Here is a 19501-nt window from a genome sequence, read left to right on the forward strand (position 1 = left end):
TTTTCTTGAGATGGGCCTTAGGTACCCAGAACCGAACAGCCATAGTCGCATAGACCTCAGTTCGTGACACAGTCACGAGTAATACACTGGCCACCAAGGGCTCACTGCCTATCCGGGGCTTGTACGTCAGCAGTATTTACATCTGCCTTGTTCTCCCCAGCCTCCACTCAACAGAGGGAAACACAGTACCGAGCTTTCTGGAACACCATCTAAAGACAAAACTCAAAAGACCAAAAAAAAAAATTTTTTTTTTAAGTTTATTTATTTATCTTGAGAGAGAACGAGAGGAGAGGGGCAGAGACAGAGAATCCCATGCAGGCTCCGCACCATCAGTGTGGAGCCGACGGGGGGCTCAAGCTCCTGAGCTGTGAGATCGTGACCTGAGCCGAAAGCAAGAGTCAGGCACTTAGCTGACTGAGTCACCCAGACGCCCCAGAGATTTTTGTGTTTTTGTGTAAGTTTATTTAACTGTGTCTTCTCCCTCCCTTTCAGAGTTTGGAGCCTCTTCCAGCCAATGGACCTGATTTCGGGGCATTAGGAGAAGAAGCTGAGTTTGTTGAGGTTGAACCTGAGGCTAAACAGGAGATTCTCGAAAACAAAGATGTGAGTTTTTGTTGAAGTGCTTGATGAAGTCACTGCCAGAGACATTGGCTTCCGTAGACCCCAGGGAGACAGAGGATTGACCTGTCTCAGTGCCTTCATTGAAGAAGAGTTTATAGCCAACTGTTTTGGAAAGGCTGGTGATTTTTAGAAAAATAGCTTCTGGTTTTAGAGAAATAGTTTTTTTATTTTATTTTATTTTATTTTATATACTTTATTGTCAAATTGGTTTCCATACAATACGCAGTGTTCGTCCCAACAGGTGCCCTCCTCAGTGCCCATCACCCACCTTCCCCTCTCCCCCACCCCCCATCAACCCTCAGTTTGTTCTCAGTATTTAAGAGTCTCTTATCGTTTGCCTCCCTCCCTCTCTGTAACTTTTTTTTACCCCCTTCTCCTCCCCCATGGTCTTCTGTTAAGTTTCTCAAGATCCACATGTGAGTGAAAACATACGGTATCTGCCTTTCTCTGCCTGACTTATTTCACTTAGCATAATACCCTCCAGTTCCATCCACATTGCTGCAAATGGCCAGATTTCATTCTTTCTCATTGCCAAGTAGCATTCCCTTGTATATATAAACCGTATCTTCTTTATCCATTCGTCAGTTGTTGGACATATAGGCTCTTTCCATAATTTGGCTGTTGTTGAAAGTGCTGCTATAAACATTGGGGTGCAAGTGCCCCTATGCATCATCATTCCTGTATCCCTTGGGTAAATTCTTAGCAGCTATTACTGGGTCATAGGGTAGTTCTATTTTTAATTTTTTGAGGAACCTCCACACTATTTTCCAGAGCAGCTGCACCAGTTTGCATTCTACCTGGGGAAGTTTAGACAGACATTTTTATATTTATGTTATTTAAAAAAACAAAACAAAAACCTAAGCATTTCAAGGACAGACCCAAATTATAATTAAGTTTATACTGTGTCCAGAAAAAAGAGTGAAACTTTTCCTAAACCTTGCTCCCTTTGAAATTTAAATCCAGCTGCAGAAGTGTAAGCACGTTTTCAGTGATTATATGATGAAGACCTTTTGCAATATTCTGATTACCCTCAGTTATGCATTTCCTTAATATCCGCTATTATCTCTGCTTTATTTCTCTGTTACTCATTGCCATCTACTAAACTGTAAACTTGTCTATTGCAAGCCCCTTTAGAAGGTAAGCTCCGTTGACTCAGGAATTTATGTCCTGTTCACTACTATACCCTCAATGTTTAGAATAAGACCTGGCTTGTAGGTAATCGGTGCAGTGCACTGTCACTGAATAAATGAATTAAGTAAGCATCTACAGACAGGGAGGTGAGAGGCTCTGAGCCAGCATGTATCATGCTTCTTGAAATGCGCACAACCACTCTAGCAAGATGTGCAGTTATTAAGTTGGAGGTCGTAGCATCAGCGATCACCTGGCTACAGAGACCTTGTAAGTGTCAGTCACAGGAGGTAAACACCTGGCAAAAAATAGGTTCAGATAACCAGTTGTTCTAACAAGGCAGGAAAATAAATAAAGTCTGGAATGAAGAAGGGTGGATCATTAAACTTGAAAAAAAATCCTTGACTGACTTTTCAGACATTTGTCTTTAGCCTTGATCTCTTGCTGTGTCTCATACCTAATAATCAGTGTCCTTTTACAACTATGTGCAAAAGAATGAAACTGGACCACTTTCTTTCACCATACACAAAAAAGAAACTCAAAATGGATTAAAGACCTAAATGTGAGACCCGAAACCATAAAAATCCTCGAAGAGAGCACAGGCAGTAATTTCTCTGACATCAGCAGTAGCAATTTTTTTCTAGATGGGTCCCCTGGGGCAAGGGAAGCAAAAGCAAAAATAAACTGTTGGGGCTACATCAAAATAAAAAGCTTCTGCACAGCAAAGGATACCATCAACAGGATGAAAAGAGAACCTATGGAATGGGAGTAGATATTTGCAAATAAAGGGTTAGTATCCAAAATGGACAAAGAACTTACATAACCGAACACCAAAAAGAGACAAATAATCCAATTAGAAAATGGGCAGAAGACATGAACAGACATCCAAGGAAGACATCCAGATGGCCAACAGACACATGAAAAGATGCTCCCCATCACTCATCATCAGGGAAATGCACATCAAAACCACATTGCGATGTCATCTCACGTCTATCAGAATGCGTAGAATCACCCACAGAAGAAATAATAGGTGTGAGCAAGGATGTGGAGAAAAAGGAACCCTCATGCACTGTTGGTAGGAGTGCAACTTGGTGCAGCAACTGTGGAAAACGGCATGGTGCTTCCTCAAAAAGTTAAAAACAGAGCTAACCTATAATCTAGCAATTGCACTACTGGGTATTTACGTCCAAAACACAAAAACACTGATTCTAAGGGATACGTGCACCCCTACATTTACTGCAGTATTATTTACAGTAGCCAAATTATGGAAGGAGCCCAAATGTCCCTCAACAGACGGACACACACACACACACACACACACACACACACTGGAATATTACTCAGACAACAAGAATGAAACCTTGACATTTACAAGGATGTGGACAGAACTAGAGAGTATAATCCTAAGTGAGGTAAGTCAGAGAAAGACAAATACCACATGATTTCACTTGTATGTGGAATTTGCGAAATGAACAAAAAGAGACAAACCAAGAAACAGAGGTGTTTTTTTTTGTTTTTTAAGTTTGTTTATTTTTGACAGAGATGTGGGCAGGGGAGGGGTGGAGAGTCAGAGAGGCACAGAATCCGAAGCAGGCTCCAGGCTCCGAGCTGTCAGCACAGAGCCCGACGTGGGGCTCGAACCCACGGACCGCGAGATCATGACCTGAGCCGAAGTGGGATGCTTCACCCACTGAGCCACCCAGGCGCCCCAAGAAACAGACTCTTAACCATGGAGAGCACACTGATGGTCACCAGAGGGGAGGTTGGGGGGGGGGGGGGATGTGTGGAAATAGGTGAAGGAGGCTAAGAAGACACTTACTGTGGGGAGCACAACGTAATGTGTGGGAGTGTTGAATTACCACTATACATCTGAAACTCATATAACACTGTATGTTATCTCCACTGCAATTGGAAAAAAACCAAAACGGCATTTAAAACAAAAAAATGACAATCAGTGTCCCTTTGTCACATTTAGGTGGTCGTTCAACACGTTCATTTTGATGGACTCGGAAGAACCAAAGATGATCTCATCATATGTGAAATTGGAGATGTTTTTAAGGCGAAAAACCTTATCGAGGCAAGTTCTCTCTGCTTGGCCCTGTTTCCCATTCCCTCCCGAGGAACCTCCGCGTCTGTCTCAAACCACTGAGCTGCGCCCCAGCCTCTCTGCGCGTGACCTTGCCCCCCACCCTGAAGGGGAGCCTGGGTGCGCCCAGGCTGAGCCTCCCCAGTCCCCCCCGAGCGCCTCCCGCAAACCTAATGTGTGTTTGCACGCGCCCTCGTCTCTGGTCCCTCCTGCCCCAGAGGCTGGTCCGTCCCGTGTTCTTCGCCGCCCCCCAGCGTTGTCGTAGGCACCACGGCTGGCTCTCTCCCTGGCACCCCGCCCGGTGCTCCAGCGTGCTCCCACGTGTGGTGGGTGCTCCGCTGTTAGCCACTCCTGCTGTCACCTTGCGGCCTTGGCTCCGTTTATCCCCTGGTCTCTGTCCTGGATGTCAGCATCTCCGGTCCTCTCCCTGGAGGGCGCCTTCTGTCCTTCTCGGCCCTTGGAACCACATTGGACATGTCCGGGCAGAGTCCCCAGCAGCCTCCTCCAGGTGGCCCCTGTCAGTACCTGATGTGGGAAACTGTTGGGGTTCGGAGCTGTTGGCCGAGAGAGAATTCTTGAGATGTCGTGGGTGCAAAAAGGTGGTTTTATTAAAGCGTGGGGACAAGGACCCGTGGGCAGAAAGAGCTGCCCCAGGATTGTGAGGAGTGACTGGTTACGTACTGGGGGAGTTGGGGGGGTTTCCAAAAGGACTTTCAGATGCTAAAGAGGATTCCTAAGATACTGGAGGCCTGGCTGAGGTCAAGCTAAGGTGGCTTTTCCCTCCAGCAAAGCATTAACATTGAGACCTTAGGGAGCTCCTGGAGGAATGTTCTACTCTGCCTGCCTCAGGTGTTTGTCAGTGCGCTGCAGGTGGTAAGGAATTTTAGTTCTATCTACGTTTCCTTTTTGCCTTTGTTCCCCACATCAGGACCCAGCTGTTTGGCCTTTCTCACCTTAAGGAAATTGCTATTTAGGGGCGCCTGGGTGGCTCAGTCGGGTAAGCAACTTCAGCTCAGGTCATGATCTCACGGTCTGTGAGTTCAAGCCCCGCGTCGGGCCCTTTGCTGACAGCTCGGAGCCTGGAGCCTGCTTCGGATTCTGTGTCTCTCTCTCTCTGTGCCCCTCCCCTGCTCATGGTCTGTCTCTCTCACTCTCAAAAATGAATAAATGTTAAAAAAAAAAAAAAAAAAAAAGACTAAAGTTGACAGCCTGGAGCCTGGTTCGGATTCTCTGTCTCCCACTCTGGCCCCCCTGACACGCACGTGCAATCTCAAAAATAAAGAGAGAAACATTAAAAACAGAGATTAAGGTAATACATAAGCACAGTGTGATGGTCCCCAGGGCATTGAGGTGAAAGGTAGGTATCCCCACCCCTGCCGGCCCCGGGCTCGCTCTGCAGAGGTAGCGGGGCTGGGGCTCCTTGTGCAGCCTTTCCGTGATAACCGCTTTGTTTCTGGACCTTTCGTTTTTGACGCTGCATGGAGAGCTCTTTTGTGGCACTCATGCCCACCTGCCGGGTGAAATACCTGGTCGTCCTCCTCCAGTGCTTCGTCCGTCCCCTCACGCGTCCCGTCTCAGCGGGGCTCTCTTCTTGGTGGCTCGGCACCAAGCACTAAACCTCCGTCCTGGCCACTAGAGGAAGACAGTCTCTTTTCCTTCTCTCACAGGTGATGCGCAAATCTCACGAAGCCCGGGAGAAATTGCTTCGCCTGGGAATATTTAGACAAGTGGATGTTTTGATCGACACGTGTCAAGGTACCTACCTGTTGTTGGCCTAGTGTCTCTGATTTCCCCTCCCGCCCATCCCGCGGGATCATGAAAGCTGTACGTGTGGCCGGACGTAGATTGCTCCTGGAGGTGTATCGAGCACATAGGTAGTTGGCCGTCCCAGGGGAGTAACTGGGATGATGGTGGTGAGTTTCATGTCAGGCTGAGGGAAGACCGGTGAACTTTGAAGATACTGTCGTCTGAACCTGTAGATGGTGCAGGCCTTCTGAGAAGGATCGCGAGGAAGGGGGCCAGGCTTCATTCGAGGTAGCCCGGCCCAGCAGGTGTCCGAATGGGCTCTTGGCAGACAGGTTCCACCTACACGTGTGCTTTCAACAGGAGGGCGCCAGGAATCAAGATCTCCCTTTTTTCGTTTTTGCTCGTTTGCCGTTTGACATTGTGCGAGCCTGTCCACCTAGTCAACATTTCTTCTTTGACCGATGAGCGCCTGCTTCGGGCAGGCCCTGTGCTGGGTACCAGGGTGAGTCCAGCGCCAGACCTTCCAGTCCGGTGGAGCAGGGCCGGGGCGGCCAGCTCCTCTGTGCCCTCGGGGAGAGCCCCGGGCGAGGCTCTGCCCTCTGCGCGGGCCCGGGACTAGTGTCGTTGCAGGAAACGTGTTTCCAGATAAGGAAACCAGGGCTCAGAGAGGCTCAAGTTGCCCCAGTGACCCAAGTGGCCCTTGCTGCTACTCCAGAGTGCTCTCCTCCTGGCAGGTCTTGTTGGCAGCTTGTAGCCTTTGCGTTCTCCTGCCTGTCGTAAACGTGACATGCATGTGGTCCATGGGGGCGCTTCCGTCGGGTTCTCCGCCCCGGCTGCCCGCTAGAATTACCCGGGAAGTTGTGAAAAAGAACGGTTAGGGCAGTGAACTGTTCCACGTGGTTCTGTGGCGGGGGTGCTCGACATCAACCATCTGTCAGACCCTCTAGGATGTACAGCACCGAGAAGGGACCGTGCAGATCTCCCTGTATTTCCTCCTGATGTCTCGCTATTGATGTGTGACTTGTGACAGACGTCCCACACCGATGCAAGATGATCGCAGACAGAAGTGTGTCGGGGTGGGGGTGGCTCTATGGGGACTCTCTATACTTTCTGCCTGATTTTTCTATAAACCTAATGCCTCTCGCAACAGTGAAGTCTATTGATTTAAAGAAAAAAAAATGGTGCCAAGGCTGCACCCTGGCCTGTGTCTGAGGATCCAGGAGCCAGTGTTTAGGCAGCTCGCCACATGTGGCCGCTGCCCAGCCAGGGTGGCAGGGTGGGTCCTGCCCTTCTGTGAGCGGCCCCCAGGCCTTGCAGAGCTCGGCCCTGCTCCCTGGCACCCCGGGGCACATGGCGGGCACCGAGGCAGCTGCAGACTCTAATCACCCCGCAGGCACCACACCCCTGGCTCCGCAAGAGGACGAGGACAGTTGCCTCTTAATTTGTGCTGAACTGCTTGGTCGTCCTTCGGGGTTGCCGCAGTCCCTCTGGTCACAGGAATTCTGCATTTAATGTCAGTTGCACTGAGGCCCCACGTGTTTTCAAGGACCCCTAGCAAATGCCCTCAGCAAATGACGTGTGCTGAGACATCCTGCTGCTTGTAGTTCCCTCCTTGTAGCGAAGTCTGACTGTTTTTGGTCTCTTCTGCCACAGGAGCCAGACACAGCTTTTCAGGTGTAGGAGCACGTTGTGATTTTTGTGTCGGAGTGTTCTCAAACTTAAAGATAGAGGGTGTGTTTTCCGAAGATCGTAAAGCACACTGACTTCAGAAGGCTCTGTCTCCTTGTTAGCAGTGGGACCTAAGTGAAACCACGGGTTCTAGCTGTCCTACTGACCAGTATTTCTCGTACGCTTAGGTGATGACGCCCTTCCAAACGGGTTGGACGTTACCTTTGAAGTAACCGAACTGCGGAGACTGACGGGCAGTTACAACACCATGGTTGGGAACAACGAAGGCAGTATGGTATGATGTACTTCCTTGCGGTGGAACTTTCACTTAGGAGCTTTGAAAGTGTGCCGGTTCTCAAGACTGAGGGTGGGTTTAAGACTCTGTCACACACCGCCGTCTCTGCGGGCTAATGCGTGGATTCTCAGCGATCTTCCTAGAATTGATCATAGTATGTTGTAGTCTTTAATTTAATTATGCTTCCAGTTAGTTAACGTGCCGTGCTACCTTAGCGTGGGCACTCGAGGCAGCGATTCAGCAGCCCCACGCACCGGACCCCCGGTGCTCCTCACCTGCTTCACCCATCCCGACCGGAGTTACGTTATAGATTGTTTGACGACGATAGTAACGTCAGTGGTTCATTAGGGACGATTTGGGGGGTGTTTGTGTTAAGCTTTCTAGTTCAAATTCTCCTGATTCCCCGGCTTCGCAGTTAGCAAGTGGGGCCTGTCTGTCGTCATCAAGCGTATGTGGGGAGCACATGCACTCAGCATGTTTGTTTTTTCTTTTTTAACGTTTATTTCTGAAGGAGAGACAGAGCGTGAGCGGGGGAGGGGCAGAGAGAGACACACACACACAGAATCTGAAGCAGGCTCCAGGCTCCGAGCCATTAGCACAGAGCCCGATGCAGGGCTCAAACCCACGAACCGCGAGATCATGGCCTGGGCTGACGTCGGACGCTTCACCGACTGAGCCACCCAGGCGCCCCCAACAAAGGCGTGTTTTGATGAGTAAAAGCAATTCCAGATGAAAGGCAAGCCCTTCAGTCTGCATTTTTGTCCTGTGTTTAGGAGGGCCCCTTGGCAGAGTCCTTCTTAACAGTTGCCATTCCTCCCCTTTAAACCACAGCTGTCTTTCTGTTCCTCTTAGGTGCTTGGCCTCAAACTCCCTAATCTTCTAGGCCGTGCAGAAAAGGTGACTTTTCAGTTTTCCTACGGAACGAAAGAAACTTCGTATGGCCTGTCCTTCTTCAAACCACGGCCTGGAAACTTCGAAAGAAAGTAGGAAGCCAAATAGATCATTGAGTACGGTGGCTTGGCTGGTTTAAGAGTTAAAGTAGAGGCCTTGGTTGCAAAAAGACACTTGACAGGATCGGCTGACGCTTCTGCCCTGTCACAGCGTGCCGTAGCTTTCCTCCTGAAGATGAACCCCAGAAGTGTATTTTTAAGTCTGTTGATTTAAACGTGTACAAGTTATAATCCCTGTTTCAGCTGTTAAAGCTCTGTCCCGTTGTCTCCTAGTTTCTCTGTAAACTTGTATAAAGTCACCGGCCAGTTCCCTTGGAGCTCACTGCGGGAGACGGACAGAGGGGTGTCGGCCGAGTACAGCGTGAGTAACCTCCCGCCCTTCCCTTTCGTGCGCTTGCGTGGGGGACCAGGCGCCTGCGTGGCTGACTGCCAAAGTCAGCAAGTGGGGGCGGGCCGGGGGTGGGCCGGGGGCGGGCAGGCCTGGCAGCGGGCTGGCTCTCGCAGCGTGCGCGTCGCGGCCGGGGTCACCCTCTGTCCTTGGCCCTCTGCTGTCGGCTGCTTTCCCGGCCGGGCGCCTTGCCACGGGCCACGCTTGGACTGCCGGGGGTCGGAGAGTGGCCCGGCTCCGTCGTGGCGGCCGCGCTCCTGGCTTCCCGTGGGGCCGTGTGCTCATCCTCCCGTGGATGTGCTGAGGCCGACAGCTTCTGAGAGGCGGAAGGTCGCTTCAGGTTCCCGAGGGCCTCCCTCACTGGTTCGCCCTGAAGTGTGCTTCCAGCAGCATGTGGCGAAGTGCAGCCAATGGCATTCCTGCCGTTGGACCACTTTCTGGCTTCCTGACGACCCTGCCCTCTTTGCCTTCCTTTTTACACTCGTGCCGCCTCCTCCCCTCCTGCTCGGGCTTCGGTTAGCGAGGAAAGACGGCACACGGTGCCAAGTAAAAGCAGTTCTCCAGGGGCGGCCTTCAGACCGGCGGCATGGCCTCGCCCGTGAGCTGCTTAGAAATGCAAGTTCCCGGGCCCGCCGGCCTGCCGAACCAGCATCTTGGGGCGTCTCCCCGCCTGCTCCCTGGCGGTTCTGGTCTGAGAGCCCCTGCCGGAGCCCTGCCGTCACCCCCGGGGCTTGAGCGCTGCCGTGCCGCTCGGCCCTTGTCGGCACGGGGGACGCTGGCCACTCGGGCTCCTCAGCCTCGCAGACAGACCAGGGTCGGGGAAGCCCCCGGCACGGAGGCGGACCGGCGGCCGCTGGCTCAGGACGCGACGTGAGCATTTGTAGCTCCGTTTTTTGATTCTCTGTGTGGCCACCTGCCCTGTGTGACAGGAGTAGCCCTCAGACGCCTTCCCGCCCTGTGCAGGGTGGGGAAGGGCCCCCCCCAAACCCGGCTGACGCTGCCCTCTCCGGAGGCCACCGGCAGTGTGCCGGGGACCGCAGGCTTTCTCCCCCCCCCAAACCCGGCTGACGCTGCCCTCTCCGGAGGCCACCGGCAGTGTGCCGGGGACCGCAGGCTTTCTCCCCCCCCCAAACCCGGCTGACGCTGCCCTCTCCGGAGGCCACCGGCAGTGTGCCGGGGACCGCAGGCTTTCTCCCCGTCCTTCTCCCGTGTCCCCGCTTTCTCCCCTCCCGCTGCCCTTCCTGCCCACCGTTCAAAGTAACGCATCTTAGGTATTTAACTGGTTGGCCGTGTGACGACGCCTCCTCCTGAGGCCCCACTGGGGACGACTCCCCGTGTGTGCTTACAGTTTCCCATTTGGAAGACCAGCCACACGGTCAAGTGGGACGGCGTGTGGCGGGAGCTGGGCTGCCTCTCGAGGGCGGCGTCCTTCGCCGTGCGGAAGGAAAGCGGGCACTCGCTGAAGTCCTCTCTTTCGGTAAGGGCTCCCCCGTCCCACTGCGATTCGCAGGCGTTGGGAGGGTAGTCTCCACGACACCGGGGACCGAGGAGGGCCGTGGGTTGGGCGGCTGGTGGCACCGCCCCTGTTACTGTGGGCACCGTCAGTGGTGCCGGCAGAGGTGTGCCTGAGAGCCGGTCCTGGGGTGTAGCCGGAAGCTGGCGGAGGTCACTCAGGTCAGGGTCAAGCTCCTTGAGAGGTCTGCCCCACCCTGCGGGCCCCCCCAGCTGTGAAATAGGGACGAGGTGCTGCTTTCCCAGAGGGATTTTCTGACGACAAAGTGACGTGATAGGGCGAGGGGTGCGGCCGGGAGCCCAGTCTGAGGTTGGTGCTCAGGAAGCGCTCCTTGTGGCCCGACGCGCCCACTCACAGCGAAATGCCCGATGCGCACGCGCGTCTCTTCCAGCACGCGATGGTCATCGACTCCCGGAATTCCTCCATCATGCCCAGGAGAGGTGCTTTGCTGAAAGTTAACCAGGTACCCTTCCTTTCGCAGCGTGTGACCTGCTGGCCGGTGACCCAGGAGGGGAGAGAGCCCCACACGGGAGGCACATTCTGTATACGGCGCGCCTTCCTTTAATTATGGAGATTGTTCTAGAACGGCTGGAGGGGGTGTCGGCTCTGGACCCGTTCCCCGTAGTGCCGTGTCCTGCGTCCACAGACGGAGCGGGGGTGGGGTTCTGGCCTCGGGGCTGGGGTCACTTCCTAGGCCGGGAGGAGGGTTGTGAGTGGGCCGAATGAGTCCCTTGGCGCTGGTTAGACACCTCAAGGCAGAGAGTGTGGATGCCGGCCGGGTGGCACCCTGGTTGTCCGCCTGGCCTTCGGGATGAGAGGACCAGCGAGAAATCAGATTTTTTCTGGGACGGGCCGAATTGTACACGATGGGCGAGTTCTGTTTTCCAAACGCTGGTTGGGCGAAACGAGCCGGGCTGCCGGTCTTTCTCGCTCACGTACGGGAGTCACTGTGCAGCTGTTCACTAAGTTTGAGGCCTCTCCGTTTCTGACAGTCCCCCGGTACCTTCTAGAACAACTAGAATCGAGCTTCTAGGAGACAGACAGAAGCGATCTCTTGCCCGTTTAAAAATACAAAACAACAAAATTAAAGAGCCCTCGCGGTGACGTGGTGTCGAAGCCTGGGCCTAAGTCTGCCTGCTCCGTTTTGACCTGCGAATTCTTCTCCCACAGGAACTGGCCGGCTACACCGGAGGGGACGTGAGCTTCATCAAAGAAGATTTCGAGCTTCAGTTGAATAAACAGCTCATATTCGACTCAGTGAGTGTCCAGCCGGAACGGCCACCTGCATTTTTGTCCCCTGTTGTCAGGAGCTCAGGTCCGAGGTAGTGAAGGCGTGACCCAGACCACAAGCGCAGAACATTCGTGCTTGACCTTTTCAACCTAGCCAGGGTTGAGGAAACTCTGGGGAGAAGCGATCCTTTTTCTCTTTATAAGGAACCCGTCAGCCATTTTATGCGGGACCCAGGAGAGCAGCTTCCCCGTTTGTCAGCTCGGGGCCGTCGTGGGAACGTGTATGGAGGACAGAGGAATGTGCCTCCTTTCCCTCCTAAGGTCACTTCCATAGAAATTCTGAGTCTTCACCTTATTTTGCTGAGTCTGCAGGGCTCTGGGCGCTTCCAGGAGTTTCTTTTCTAGATCTTTAATCCAGTTTGGTCTGGTTTCTCCTGACTTGCTCAGGAATGGGGAGTAAGTGACCGGATTCTGACCGAGGCACAGGAGCCCCTGACGTGTTCTCCCGTCCTCCCAGAGCCCCGGGGACTGGGGACAGCTCTCTGTGCCCTGCCCCCCCTTCCCCCGACCTGTGCCCTTTGCTACCGTAAAACTCGGGGAGCCAGCGTGAATGAAATGATACACCGGTCTGTGTCTGAAGTCCCTTATCACTGCTTCCGGCCAGGCCTGGGCTCATCACTCCTTGAATTTCCTTCCTGCCTTTCTCCTGCTGCTGCTGGTCCGGTGGCCTCGCTGTTGTCCGGTTCAGTGAGCTGCTCCAGGTCCCCTCCCCGGGCCTCGCCACAGCCCGTGACCTCATCATCACTGGGTGCCGTCGTTTCAGTGGTCTCCCTCCGTTTCCTCTTGGTGGAGTCCTGTCGTGGCCTGTCACACTCACCCTGGATTCTCGGCGAGAGGTCCTACGCAGCCACGGTCCCTGGGGCGTCTCGTCCCGCCTGGGGCTGCAGCTCCGTCCTTGTGCCGTGCTCCCAGAGCTGGGCACGGTCCTCCCTCCCGCCCCCCCGCGTCATGTGCTGCCAGGCCTTTTGACTGTGTTCCTCCTCGCAGACGCTTCAAATTCGGCGTGTCTGAAACCAGCTCTTCCCTCCCTCCCAAATCTGTACCTGACCCGGGCTCCCGAGTCCGCTGGCTCACACACCTGTCCGCCCAGCTGCCCTTGACTGCCCTTGACTGCCCTGACCGCTCAGAGCCCTCGCCCTGAAGGCCACCAGGCGCCAGGTCCCGCCTCTTCGGGCCGCTCAGTGTCACTCAAATCCCATGCCGCTCTTTCCCGCCATGGCAGGGATGTCCTTTTCTGGGCAATGTCTGCTCCCCCTTCTCCTCCACACCGCAGACGTGCTGGTCTTTCTGAAATGCAAGCCGTGGGGTACTGCTGTCCTGCGTGAAGGGGGTGCTGTTGATGGGGCACGCAGTCTGTGGTCCCATCTCTGTCCCCTTCTCCCCGTACTTGGGCTCTGCTAAACTTACGTCCCGTCTCCCAGAAGGACGAGGATCTTTCACGTCCAGGCACTCGTACTTTGTCCTCTGCTGGGGTCCCTTCTCTCTGCTGTTGGCTGGCCTCTCATCCCAGCCTTGTTAACAGTTTGGCACAGGCTCACCTCCTGTAGGCCTCCTCTGACCCCCGGGCCAGGTCGGGGCTCCTGCTCGGTGCTCACAGCTCCTGTGCTTGTCTCTAGGTGTCACTCATCACCACCCCTCACCCACCACATCTGTATCGGCTGCCCAGCGCCGTCTGGGCACCAGAAGTACCTCAGGAAGTAGAACGCGGCTCTTGCCCCCTCACGTTCTAGTGAAGGGAGACCCACAAGCAGGTCCGTGTGTGTGTACAATTTAGCAGGCGGCGAGCGTCCTGAGGAATGAGACGACAGAGTAAAGAAAAAGCGGCCCCAAGTGGGTGCTGTCTTCTGTAAGATAGTCCGGGAAGGCATCCTGGGTGAGGCAGCAGAACCCAGGGCAGAGCGGGGAGCCAGCCGCAGGCTGTCTGGGCACGAGCTGGGTGGGGCCTGTTCCAGGATGAGCCAGGGTCTGCCAGGGCCACACAGGAGGAGGAGGAGGGAGAGCGCAGGGAGGACAGAGGTTGGACCAGGTGGCAGAGGGCTTTGGGCACCGCCGTGAAGGTGACACTGGTTTCCTCCGGGAGGGAGGCCCAGTTTGGTGTCACCGTCAGGGTGAACGGGCGCCCGTAGGAAGCGGGGAGCGCTGCTGGGGGCTCGAAGGGCCCGCTAGAGATCAGGACACATGGAAAGGCGCCGTCCCCTGGCCACGTGGGGCGTGTCTCCCACCTCGCTCAGCCTCGCCCCTCCTGGAATCAAAGCCCTGGAAGCCATGCCCTGCTGGGGCTTTGGGCTTGGGGTTTGCTTGTGTTCCTGTGTCTTCTTTGAAATTGGAAGTGGCAGGTTTTCGGAGTATCCACAGAAGACTGTCACCAAGCCAGATGTTCCCGGCGTGTAGCCCCCAGCGCAGAGCTCTGCACCTGCTCGTGGCCAGATCTTGGTGTGGTTTCCAGCCCAGGGGGCTCGTCGCCAGGAAGGGGCGCGGAAGAAAACGGCTGTGTGTCTGTGTTTCTGCAGGTGTTTTCCGCATCTCTCTGGGGTGGGATGTTGGTGCCCATTGGCGATAAGCCCTCAAGTATTGCCGACAGGTAAGGAGTAATGAGCGAGTGGGTATCTTGCACATGCTTGCCTTTGGCTCTTTTTGGTTGGTTTCTTAGAAGTGCTTTTAGAGAACCTTAACCATTTGGGAGAGGGAATATTTTAAATTTTATTTCAGTTTTTATGTTTAAGCTAACTTCAAAATATCCAACATACCTCATGCTGAATATGTTTTGCTTTTTTGATGGGGAGGGAGTTAACTCACTTCATAGTATTAAAAATCTTATATTCCCTTCTGAGCATGAGAGAATATAGTTCACGCGCGTTGCAGAAACGTAAAAATAGACATTTAAGGAAGTAAAAAAAAAATCCTGCTCGGTGATCAACAGAGTTAACATTTGGAATTATTTCCTTCCAGTCTGTTATTTGTGGACGTGTGCTTGTGTGTGTGTGTGTGTGTGTGTGTGTGTGCGTGTGTGCATTCACGTGCACATTATGTTGTCAACATACTACAATTTGCATACGCCTTTGTGGTCTCTCTGCTTTTAATTGTTTTATATTTTGTTTTAAAGATTATTTATTTGTTTAATGTTTACCTTTGAGAGAGATGGAGAGACAGAGCATGAATGGGGGGAGGGCAGAGAGAGAGTGAGACCCAGAATCTGAAGCAGGCTCCAGGCTCCGAGCTGCCAGCACCTGGTTCCAACCCACGAACCATGAGATCATGACCTGAGCCGAAGTTGGACACTTAGCCGACTGAGCCACGCAGGTGCCCCTTAAAGATTTTAGTTTTGGGGGCCCCTGGGTAGCCCAGTCGGTTGGGCGGCCGACTTCAGCTCAGGTCATGATTTCATGGTCTGTGGGTTCCAGCCCCACGTTGAGCTCCATGCTGACAGCTCAGAGCCTGGAGCCTGCTTCCGATTCTGTGTTTCCCTCTCTCTTCTCCTACCCCCCACACCCTTGTGTTCTTTCTACCAAAAATAAGCAAACGTTAAAAAAAAAAAAAAAAAAAAAAGACTTTCATTTTAAGTAATGCCTACACCCAACATGGGGCTCGAACTTACAACCCCAAGATCAAAAGTCACATACTCCACTGACTGAGCCAAAACAGGTGCCCCTGTGTTCTCCCTGCTTTTTAAAAAGTTTTAAAGAAATTGCGGAGTAAACCATTCACCAAGTCATGAGAAATTGTTCGGAAGCTACATTTTAATGTTTCATTGTTTGCATCTAAGGAACCCTGTGAAGAATATGATTTTTTGTTTTATTTTTGAACAAAATGAAGTTTTGTTTTATTTTTGTTTTATTATTTTTTTAAATGTGTACTTATATTTGAGAGAGAGAGAGAGAGAGCAGGCAGGGGAGGGGCAGAGAGCTAGAGAGACACAGAATCCTAAGCAGGCTCCGGACTCTGAGCTGTCAGCACAGAGCCCGACACGGGGCTCAAACCTACGAACTATGAGATCATGACCTGAGCCGAAGTCGGACAGTTAACCAACTGCACCCCCTAGGCGCCCCGAGAGTAACAATAATTCTATTTTGGTCTGTTTTCTTTTAGTATTATTTTTCGCTTTCTGTAAGTTGGGATTGTACTATTGTATAATTTTTGTCTTGCCTTTTTAAAAGTTAATGTCACACTGAGCACATAGGAGGTGGTTTTGAAACAGAGCTGTAACGTAATGAATTCTTATAGACAGTAGATAATTCCTTTATAATGGACAGTCCACACTGTCCCTCATCTCTATAGAGAGGTCTTCATTTGTGCCTCCTATCTCACTTATATCCCCCAGAAGTTTGAGGTGTTTGTTTAGATTTTGGTTTAGATTTTTATGAAATGCCCCAGTACTCCTGTGAGTCTTCCCAGTCCTTCCAAGTTTTGCCAGGTGACAGTGTCGCTGACAATCCAGTAGGAGACGTGAGCCTCACTCGAGTGACTCGAGTGTTTTCTGCATTTCATTGTAGCTTGTAGGTTTTCCCCTGGTGACTTTCTTGTGCCATCTGCCATTCTTTTTTTTTTTTTTTTTTTTTTTTTTTTTTAACATTTATTTTTGAGACTGAGAGACAGAGCATGAACAGGGGAGGGTCAGAGAGAGAGGGAGACACAGAATCGGAAACAGGCTCCGGGCTCTGAGCTGTCACCCCAGAGCCCGACGCGGGGCTCGAACTCACGGACCGTGAGATCGTGACCTGAGCCGAGGTGGGATGCTTAACCGACTGAGCCACCCAGGCGCCCCTCGTGACATCTGCCATTCTGCTCTAGGTTTTACCTCGGAGGACCGACCAGTGTGCGTGGGTTCAGCATGCACAGCGTGGGGCCACAGAGCGAAGGTCAGTGTCTGCTCACGGTACCGCCGCGCCGAAATTAGGGTCACGTCGCATTTTTGAAAGCGTGCGTGCCAGACCCTTGAACAAAGCAGGCCACCCCCCCCCCCCCCCCCCAGCGCAGGTGATCTGAGAATAATTTTGGACTTCCCGAAGACTCCACGACGAATGGCCTACCGGAAGCCTCACTGGTAACAGTCAGTCGTCACTTACTCTGCAGGTCGTGTGTCTCACGTACTCTATCCTCACGCTAAAGGAAGCTGCAGAAAAGAGAGGGTTGTGAAGGAAATCGTGAGGAGGAGGAAACACTTTTACAAAACTGTACTTAGCGAACATTTGTGTGTAAGTGCACTTGCACGGCTCGCAGCGTGTCGTTCAGGGGTCAGCTCTGTTCCGGTTCCCACAGCATCACACGCTCCCGTTTCCCCACGGCGCAATTCACACCTGACACGGCGTGTATCCCACGGCAGGCGCGGGCAGGTAATTGTTGAGGGAACTGCGGAAAAATGGGAAAATCTAAGGAAAAAAACGCTCCGCGCCGACCCGTGGTCCCGCTCCCCAGCGATGATACGCGTGAGCGTCTGTCGTCTAAACAAGCACCCTTCGCGCCGGTGTTCTGGTCCGTCCACCCGCTGCGTTCCAACCTGCTCCCCCCACCGCCCTCAGGAACGCGTACGAGGAAGAGTTTTACGGGAACGAGTACTGCGTCGTTTTTAATAACCTTCGTCTTTTTTTTGTTCGTCTTACTAAACATACTGTAACTTTTCTAAATGAGTAGATTTTGTCTTTGGGAGCAGTTCGAGGTTCACAGAAAAGTTGGGCAGAAGGTACAGAGAGTTTCCACGTCCGTCCCCTAGCGTCCTCGATGACCGGCGTCTCGCGTTAGTTTTCAAGTCATCTCCGCGTCCAGCGTGGGGCTCGAACTCACAACCCCGAGGTCAAGTTGCCGTCGTAAGGCAGCACTGACGCATTCTCACTAAATCCCCCGTCCGCATTCGGGCTCCCGCTGTGTGCTGTGGCGTCCCTTGGGTTCTGGCACGCAGCCACCGTTACGGCGCCCTCCAGAGTTCCACCCTCCCCCGCCCCATGCCTGACGACCCCCGAGCCGCCTCCTGTCTCCACGGTTCGGCCTTTTCCAGAGGCTCACGTAGTTGGAATCCTACAGTACGTGCCCCTTTCACACCGGCCTCCCCGAGGTTCCTCCGGGTCTCTTACGGCGTGTTTGCTCGTGTCCTTCTGCTGCTGAGCGGCGGTCCTTGCGTGTCTGCGCCGTCTCCGTTCGCGGGCAGGTTTTGTCTGGACATAAAACCACAGCCTTCGACTGACCTGGGGAAATAGCAGTTCGAGTGGTTGCTGGGTCAGAGGGGAACAGTGTGTTGCGTTCGTACGAGATTGCCAGACCGTCTTCCGAGAAGGCGGCACGGCGTTTGCACGCCCGCGAGCGGTGAGTCGGGGAGACAAAACTCTGGTCGGTTTTCACGTCCGCACATCTCATCCCGTTGCCATACTCTTATCTTCCAGACCACGTCCCAGGCGTTGGACATTCAGGTCGTCTTTTTTCGCACGATTAGGAAACAGTGTATCCGTGAATAAGCTGAGTCTCTGTGCTCCTAAGTTTTACTCTATGATGTGAAGGTGTAGGTGTGGAATTGCTAGGTCAAGGATTTTGAATGTTTTAAAGCTTTGCTTTGCTCTCTGGAAAGCCCGTTTCAGCCACACTTGTGCCGCAGGGTGTGAGAATTCCTGTTTTCTAGAACCCTCTCCGACATCGACACTCTATCCGAGGTATTTCCGCACGTTACTAAAAACTTGAAAAACATCATTTAAACGGATGTGTGCTATTCCATTACAAAGTATTGGGCCCTGATTTTCTGAACTGTTCTTTTAGTATCTTTGTTGTCTCCGTTCTATAGTGTGACAAATAATGGCTGCCCTGTGCCTACATTTTTGGACAGGGTATACATTTCTTGTCACTTGTTTCTAGAGTAGTTTATTAGTGTGTCATTTTTTTTAAAGAGAAGTAACATATCAGGGGTAGTGTTATCCTTTTCATTACAAGGAAGTATTATATAGTGACTCTATGGAAGTTTAGAAGTTTATCATGTGCCTGAAAATTAAAACACAATGACAGTCCACATGGTTCCCAATCAGCTAGACCATTGGGAAGAGTCTATGGGCAGGAACGTAAATTGTATAACTTTTAGTGAAAGTAGTTTGCTATTTCATAGTCCGTATCAAGAGCCTAAAATGTGCGAGGACTGTTAATAACAACTCCAGACTGAGAACTGGAAACCAAATGCCCGTCGACCCTAGAGTGGGCGAGCAATAGCGGTATCTTCACCCCGTGGACTACGACCCAGCGAGGAGGCTGAGTGAGCAAGAGCCCCTGGCCGAATACGCAGGAATGAGCCTCAGAAATGTGCAAAGTCAACAACAGCAAAGCCAGGCCCAGGGGAGGCGTCAGATGGGATTCGATCCACGTAAAGTTTAGAGACAGGCTGCAGCGATCTGTGCCTTGGACAGCAGGGGAGTGGTCGGCAAGGAGAGCGGAGCCTTCTGAGGGCTGCACACGCCTGTTTCCCAGTCTGGGTGTGTCCCCCGTGGGGAAACTGACCGAGCTGTGTGCTTAGGACGTGCGTACTTGGCTGTGTGCATACTGTACTGCGAGACAAGGGTTTAAATGTGCGCACAGGGGACTCCACGGGTTAGTGTCCACCTGCGTCCAGAAATTAGACACCAGTATGGCAGTAGACGGGAACAGGTGAGTGTGGTACGCAAGTGATTATTCAGGCATTGAAATCACGTTTCCAACTATTAAACCAGCTTTTTAAAAGCAGGACTAAACTATACGTGTATGTATGTGATGACTCACATTTCATTTTCTGAAGGATTCCTCACACTTCACTGGGTGAAAGACACCAGCATGTTAGCTGATTGAGTGTTTTAATAGTAGAGATGAAAAGACG

At 52.6% G+C, this 19501-nt stretch overlaps 1 protein-coding gene across 2 annotated transcripts in view; it reads left to right on the plus strand.

The window, feature by feature from the left end:
* Positions 1-19501, plus strand: part of SAMM50 (SAMM50 sorting and assembly machinery component) — a 32739-nt gene that overhangs the window by 3858 nt on the left and 9380 nt on the right. The window contains exons 2-12 of one of the 2 annotated variants that reach the window (XM_078449356.1): positions 493-603; positions 3725-3826; positions 5503-5590; positions 7438-7544; positions 8397-8527; positions 8768-8855; positions 10231-10359; positions 10787-10858; positions 11566-11652; positions 14196-14266; positions 16474-16541. In XM_078449356.1, the coding sequence (XP_078305482.1) occupies positions 493-603; positions 3725-3826; positions 5503-5590; positions 7438-7544; positions 8397-8527; positions 8768-8855; positions 10231-10359; positions 10787-10858; positions 11566-11652; positions 14196-14266; positions 16474-16541 (1054 nt within the window). The remainder of the gene's footprint in view (positions 1-492; positions 604-3724; positions 3827-5502; positions 5591-7437; positions 7545-8396; positions 8528-8767; positions 8856-10230; positions 10360-10786; positions 10859-11565; positions 11653-14195; positions 14267-16473; positions 16542-19501) is intronic. The other variant, XM_078449357.1, reaches the window with a different exon arrangement.

The sequence above is a fragment of the Panthera onca genome, chromosome B4 (assembly GCF_046562875.1).
Source record: "Panthera onca isolate mPanOnc1 chromosome B4, mPanOnc1 haplotype 2, whole genome shotgun sequence".
NCBI classification, from domain to species: domain Eukaryota; kingdom Metazoa; phylum Chordata; class Mammalia; order Carnivora; family Felidae; genus Panthera; species Panthera onca.